The sequence below is a fragment of the Nematolebias whitei genome, chromosome 6 (genome assembly GCF_014905685.2).
Source record: "Nematolebias whitei isolate Nwh7 chromosome 6, NemWhi1, whole genome shotgun sequence".
NCBI lineage: Eukaryota > Metazoa > Chordata > Actinopteri > Cyprinodontiformes > Rivulidae > Nematolebias > Nematolebias whitei.
In genome coordinates, this window is record NC_056503.1 from 33,761,709 (window position 1) to 33,769,364 (window position 7,656).

A 7,656-nucleotide genomic window follows, 5' to 3' on the forward strand; every position below is an offset into this window, starting at 1 on the left:
CATACATACATATATACATCCATACATATATACATCCATCCATCCATACATACATACATACATACATACAAACATACATACATACATACATACATACATCCATCCATCCATCCATACATACATACATACATACATATATATATATATATATATACATCCATCCATCCATCCATCCATCCATCCATCCATCCATCCCATCCATCCATCCATCCATCCATCCATCCATCCAGGACATGACACATAATTGGCTGATTGATGGATGAGCTGCACGATCGGCATGGCATTTTTATTTAGAATAAATTATTTTAAATTGTTTAGCACCTGCTGCTCTGCAGCAGAGAAGTGGGCATGGCCAAGAGCTCTGGCAGGAGGCAAAGTGCAGCCGGTGGCAGAGAGAGTGGAAATCATGACATGCTGTACTCTTTTAGAGCGTTTAGAGTTTAGAAACATTGTTTAGAAGATTGCAAGAGTGTGGGAAGGGTTTAAAATGCAACACACATATATGTATACATATACTTACTGCTTGTACTACTATTCGTACTTTGCAGTTTTTCACTTATTGTGGGTGGACTGAGAATGGAACCCCCGCGATAAACGAGGGACTACTGCACAAGAAAATCTGGCTCCTTGGAAGCAAAGTATAAAGAAATGAGGGATGACTGAAAACATTTCCACATTACTTGGTAAAAATGACATATGGTTCATTTTTGTTATTTAAGGTTATTGGGTTTCAGCAAAACATATATTTTTTAATTTGTATAAATGGTAAATAGTGTGAGACTGACAGTACTTCTCACTTACTCTTATATTTTATATTTTGGTCAAAATTTTAATAGAGCACTGTTATTTTTATTTAAAGATTGTTTCGACCACTACTTCTTCAACTCTGACTATACTTGTATCCCGTAAAAGCACTAAATCTCTCCCTCCTCTGAGCACTTTGAAGATGAATTCATGAACAGTAGTTCCACTGATGTTTTGTCCATTAAAGATTCATTTATGAACACACCCGTGCAGTGACTGAGCGAGGAAAACAGCAAACGTAGCGAGGGGCTGGGTCTGAGCCGCAGATAGCAGCTTTGTTATAAAGAAAAATAAGCTGGAACAAACTGGCGAGAAAACACTTTGCAGCCAAATTTTCTGAATGTGGGTGTTTTGCTGTGCAGCACCGTCAACAAAACTACAGAGGCTTTGACAGGAAGTGTGGAGAGAGAGGAAAGGTTCAAATTTCATGTGCAATCAAACCGATTTAATCTCATCTTCACTGTAAGATAATAAACATTCTAATTTATCAAGTAAAAGCTGGGATGCCTGATAGTGGGCACAGCCCCTTACAGTAACTCAAATTCCTAAAAGTATACAAAGTATACCATTAAGAGTCTCTGATTTTATATTCTGAATTATCCTGTGCTTGAACATCAAGAATATACTCTATAAGTATATGCAGTGTAAATACATACTCTAGGTATATGCAGTGTAAATGCATTCAGACAGGAAGTGATTTATAACTCAAATTACTGTGCACTCAGACAATGCAGGGATTTTAATTTCAAAAAGTCCACTATAGCAGAAGCAATTATGTTTCCATCCTCTAGCACTTGAGACAGCACTACGAAGGAAAGAGACTGCTTTCAAAATGCAGAAAAACAACTACATGAATGTAGGTACTTCATTTTGTACTACACTTCCATGTAGGAGCAAAACTACCACACATATGTTTAAATAGAGTATTTCACAGAATCATATAATTTTTCCTTCTCTGTCATGCACTCAGAAACATTCTCTATCCAGCATTTACAAACAAGGTTTAACTCAAAACCAAATGAAAAATAATTCATCTGAAACTATCTCAATACCACATGGTCCTATTTTCCACAAAACAACTACGGTACTTTATCAACCAGACAGCTGTTCTGCTACCTTAAATACAGTTGTCTGAAATCACCTCACCTGCTCTGAAGGGTGCGGGCATAACAGGGCCAGCTCTCGCGGTATTCCAGCTCTTTCTCCTCCTTTTCAGGTCTTGAGTTGCGACCCTGCCAAAAGCTTTTCTTCCATGCGGGGCGCCGATCCACATTCTGAGGATTATATCTGCCAGAGAAGAACCATATGGTTTCTACACGGTAAATTGTGTTAGTGCCTGTGAACGTAAGGTTGTGACAGTTTTTGCACATATATGTTTAGCTACAGCTTTGTTCTACCTGGTCATATGGATAATGTCCTCAAGCAAGAACTCTTCCACTGGGAATGTCAAACCAGGAATGTGGATCATTGGACAGTTGTCTAAAGAGAAGATGATACACATTACAACAAACACTACTGCTAAATAAAAAAATAAAATAAAAAAAAGGAAATTCGATGGACTGCATACCAAAATATTTAGAAAACTTCTCCGCATTGAGCGTGGCACTCATGAGGACAACTTTGAGGTCATTTCGGATTTTGAGCAAATTCTTCACAATGACGATCAAAACATCTGACTGAAGGTTCCTCTCGTGGATCTCGTCCAACACCAGGTGACTTATACTGGACAGCAACCTTTACACAAAATAAGGAAGGTTTTAGTCTTGGGTTGATTTTAGGCTGAGTGTCTGCATCTGTACTTGTTACAGAAAAAAGTCTTGCCAAAATCCAATTTTCCTACAAACCCCATCTGTTGTGGACTAACTAAAGATGGTATATAACAGGGCTATTCAACTGGCAGCCCACTTCCGGACTGCGGGTGACTTCAGTCTGGCCCTGAGTTCATAAAAAAATTTAAAATAAAATAATGGGGTGGGGGCCTGTATGGGTTTGGTTTGAGTTTTGGGTTCTGTTTACGTTAATTTTCAATGCAACAAAACAAACTAATTTAAAAAGTAACAGATTATTGTAATACTTAGTTTATTTACACAATGACTTTAATTGTTGGATGTCCGGCCACTGAGCTGTTGGCTTTCAGAAACTGTGCCCCCCCTGAACAGTTTTGTTGAATAAACCTGGTATATAAGCTGTGAATAATTCTTTATGTGAGGTTCTAAAGAAAAGGCTATAAACTATTAATGTTTTGTTGTAGAGAACACATTGAACAACCTCAATTAGGAGAAACTGTGTAGTTCTGACCAGATCAATGAATTAATAGATAGGACCAGTTTCAGAGCAAATTTCTGACATATCTAATTTAAAAACTTTTATAGCATTTTAAAACACAATTTTATCAACATATACATTTCATATTACAAGGTTATTCAAGCAAAAATAGAATTTTCCTGCCTGAAGTGCCCCAAGCTGTTCTGGAAATGCTACAGCTAGCTACAGCTGTTGCTAGTGGCGCTTGTAAATAACCAAAACATTTAGTATTAAGAACTGTGCAACATAAAACTGATAGTGATGCAAAGGTTGTTAAATTGTTTTCTTGTGTGCCCCTTTTGAAGTTGTTGAAAGAGCCATCTACAACAAGTAAGACGTTAATTGTTCATGAACTTTCCACTGCGCCCCACTTGAAAAGATTTGAACTGTTGCTTTAAAAAAAAAAAAATCTAATGAAAAAAAAAAAAAAAAAAAGCAACATAAATGCAATCCGCAAAGACAGTCAACTCTTCAGCCAGCTACTTTGTAAAATGACTTTGAAGTAAAACTTTTTCATCAGACTTCAGTCCTCAGATGACTCAGCAGGGTTGTGGAAATCTGAATGAAAATTAAGCCAGACATGAAGGAAAAGCTAACAGTCTCACTAAGTCTGTGGGGGTTTTCTCCTCTGAATTCACTTGAAAAGCAAAGATGAGAATGAAGGAATGAGTCAACCAGAGCTGTGTGTTCTGTCCATGAGAACGGAGACTAATACTAATTAATTTCCCCCCACAAAACAACAGAGGAAGCTGCAAATCATTGAGAACAAAACGGATTCACACAAAGAAAGGACAGCTGGGATTGAGACAGAGAGACAACACAGAGGAAAAAAAAGACGACAGACTATGTGAAGAGGACGAGAACGTAAAAGATCAGACTCACGGATCTGAGCGCAGCCACTGAAGAATGATGCCTGTTGTACAATACAGGATTGAACCTTGTCTCCGTGGTAACCGGCTGTGAAATGTAAAAAAATAAATAAATACTTCCACTTTTCTTTTCAAACTTTATTAATAAGTTTTTACTGAGTTGGGTTGAAATGTGTATTGTATCAGCAAAAACCTTCACAGTCGTCCAATGTATATGACAAAGTTCTACCTGAATACAACAACAACAACAACAACAACAACATTTTATTTTCTTGCAACCACTTTTTTTTTTAAGATCAAATTATTTATGTTTTCTTTTCCAAAAGAAAATAATCTTCCAAACTTTCTCCTGTGACTGTATGCATGACTGGAGATGTTTTGATATTTACTTTAAGTCATTTTTACATCTGCAGTAATTACGTAACATCATCTTTGATATTGATTATTAATAGCTAAAAACAAAGGGGAGTGGTGGCGCAGAGGTTAGAGAAGGTGGGCCTGTGATCGGAAGATCGCCCGTTCAAGCTCCAGTACCGTCAACATCAAAAATGTGGGTGGGGTAGGTGAAGCACTCACACCTGCCCCCACCCTCATTCGTCCCACCCTGGGCCCTTGAGCAAGGCCCTTAACCCCCACCATCTGCTTTTCTGGGTATCCTAGATAGCAGCTCTCTGCTCCACACAGAGGGCTGTGGTAGCTCAGTGTCTGTGGTTGCATCAGGAAGGACATCCGGTGTAAAAATAACTGCCAAGTCTTCGTGCGACTTAGTTCGCTGTGGCGACCCCTGAAGAAGGGAGCAGCCGAAAGAAGAAAAAAATTAAAAAATAAATAAAAATAAAAAATAAAAGCTAAAAACAAACCTATTCAGTACCAGCCAACAGTATGGGCATGATTTAAACACATTTTGATTCTAAATGGGACAAATCATTAGTTTTAGGTATTTTAAAAAAATTTAGGGCAAATTTCAGCCCAACCCACAAAAAAAAAAATGTAACTGGTTATAGTTAGCAAAAATAAATAATAATAATAAAATAAATTAAAAAAATAAATAAATAAAACTTTGTGGACTTTTTGTTCCAAGTCCAAAGAAAAGAAGAAGAAAATTATATTTTTAGTTTTTAATGATAGTATCATAATTTCCAACAAGATCCCACCAACTGACAATTACAGCCTTCACTTTTCAGATTCTGAATCTTAAAATTAAAAAACAAACCGTTAACTTATGTTTTACTGTAAATTACTTATTTTCTTATGTTAATCAATAAAGCATAAAATTGTTCTAATCTGGAGTCTTTAAGATCATAAACCTTGAAAATATAACTTTGCTACAGACTTACAGAGCAATACAAACAAACATCGAGTGCGTTTTAATTAGAGCTCGACTGATATATCGGTAGAGGCTGATATTTTGGGCCGGTATAGGCATTTGGGGGCCTGTCAGCATCGGTGATAATTGACCCAGTATGTGCCGATATAAACACTTCTAATTTTCACCCCTAAAATGTTGGGAGCCAGCCATAATTGTACAAAGTATCCAGCAGAAGGTGCATGTGGACTACTTTCAAGTCATTGCCGTTCACTTTAAGTTTCACTTTCAGCACAGCCGAAGCAGTAAATACTGTGTAGCGTATTTTGATGAACAGAGCATGGTAAGTTTATTTTAACTGATTTGTAAAATAAAAATAAAATCAACAATAATAAATTCTCTTCAGTCCTCCAAGTCGCTTGTCCATTAGCTATGTGCCTCTCGAGTTAGCAAGCTAACATTTAGCATAGGCTATTGCCTTGTAAAACTGTAGCCAGAACAATAAATCTAACGTAGATGTAAATTAGATCAGTGGTAACATTATCATTGTTGTCCTCAGTGAAATGCATTGTTTGTCTGAAATCTTTACTTCTCTGCAAAGAAAAAAGAAATGCTGCTGTGGTCAATACTGACTGTGTAAACAATGAACAAGGACGGATGTTTCTTTATTTAATTTATATTTTTGTAACACACTTGATAACTTTATGGTGAATAGAGGAGGATAGAAAATGTGAACGTGCATTAGGCAGACTGTTTTTATTACCAGTGCACTTGCAAACCTAGTATGGGACTAGGTACAGCATGGATCTAATTTGCTTAACTGCATGGTCGCTAACAGCTGCGCTAAATAAACAAGTCCCACTCCACTCACTGTTTACTTAGATTCTTAAGGGGTGGACAAAGCTCAAAAAAATTTAAGCCATTATATCAGCTATCGGCATTCCCCTCCCAATATTGGTATTGGCGATAGCCAAAGTTTCCATATCGGTCAGGCTCTAATTTTAATGGGTTAACAAAATCTGCAGCTTTAAATATGACATAAATTATGAAGGTCTGATGAAGCTGACATAAAATGACCCAACAGGCATTTAACATTGACATTAATTTCATATAATCACCAGTGAAAGGTTTATCTACTGAATTACAAAGGAGATTCTTATTTTTCTTAATCCTCAAAAAAAACAAAAAAAACAACTGCACCCCAAGGACATCAGCTTTTCAAAAAAAGCCTTTGTTGTATAATTCATGCTGGTTTGATATTTCAAAGAACGACCTTTGACTAATTCCAGGAGCAACAAAAATACTGGAAGCGGAGCAGAATTACAAAGTAATTCATAAAATCAATACGCAACGAGAACAAGCAAAAGCTGTGAAACGGAGACAACAGAACTGTTAAAAAAAGTTCATCACTACCATCAGTGATGCAGATAAAAGAGAAATACACATACACATTTAAAACATGTAAGCACAAATGTTTCATGTTTTTATATAGAGACATAAAATAGCACGTAGCAAGTTTAAAATATTTAAACAGCCGAAGGACAAGGTTGCTGAGGGGCCCGGCTCTTTTTAAGCGATAGAGGAGCCTCAAGGCAAATAGAAGCTGCTGGACCTTTTTTACACCTCCACACCTCACCCACTTAATGACTGGTTTCTAGCACAATACTCCACAGTAATAGGTTTACTCTGAGGTCATCGAGTAAGCAATGAGCTCCATCAGGCCTCCAACAGATGCCTACTTTTGCTCAGTGGCAACTCGGCTTCTTTTCCCGAACACTGAGAAAGCACAGTCATCGTTCATTTTCGAGTCCTGTCGGGTGTTGATTCATTACGATGTTAAAAGCAGTGAGCAACATCGCATCAGTTCTGATAATTAACAACAGCACAGGCTTAAAAGGGGATCGTAGTCAGGTATAAAATATTTTGAACAAAACGGTTGGATAAATCCTGATACAGTAGTCCCTCGCTACTGTGCGGTTCATTTTTCGCACACTCGCTTTATCACGGTTTTTCAAAATAAGATTGGACATGACACACAATTGGGTGATTAATGGATAAGCCGATTGGCATGGGATTTTTATTTAAATTATTTTAAATTATTTAGCACCTGCTGCACCTGTGTGCAGCCCACACTGCAGGAGAAACTTCCTTCTGCAGCTCCTCCTTCCTCCCCTGTTGATCTCCGTTCTGCAGTGAAGAAGTGGGCGTGGCCGAGAGCGCAGAGTGCAGCTGTGGCGGAGAGCTGAGTCATGACATACTGTGCTCTTTTAGAGCATTTAGAGTTTTGAAACATTGTTTAGAATATTGAAAGAGTGTGGGAAGGGTTTAAAATGCCTTTATATATATATATATATATATATATATATATATATA

The 7,656-nt window shown here is 37.3% G+C and overlaps 1 protein-coding gene across 1 annotated transcript in view; it reads right to left on the reverse strand.

Moving 5' to 3' along the window:
* The window catches only part of dhx36 (DEAH (Asp-Glu-Ala-His) box polypeptide 36), a 31,470-nt gene that overhangs the window by 22,051 nt on the left and 1,763 nt on the right, over positions 1-7,656 (reverse strand). The window contains exons 2-5 of the mRNA XM_037677820.1: positions 3,991-4,065; positions 2,372-2,538; positions 2,202-2,283; positions 1,951-2,091 (exon numbers count right to left, since the gene is read on the reverse strand). Coding sequence (XP_037533748.1) covers positions 1,951-2,091; positions 2,202-2,283; positions 2,372-2,538; positions 3,991-4,065 — 465 coding nt within the window. The remainder of the gene's footprint in view (positions 1-1,950; positions 2,092-2,201; positions 2,284-2,371; positions 2,539-3,990; positions 4,066-7,656) is intronic.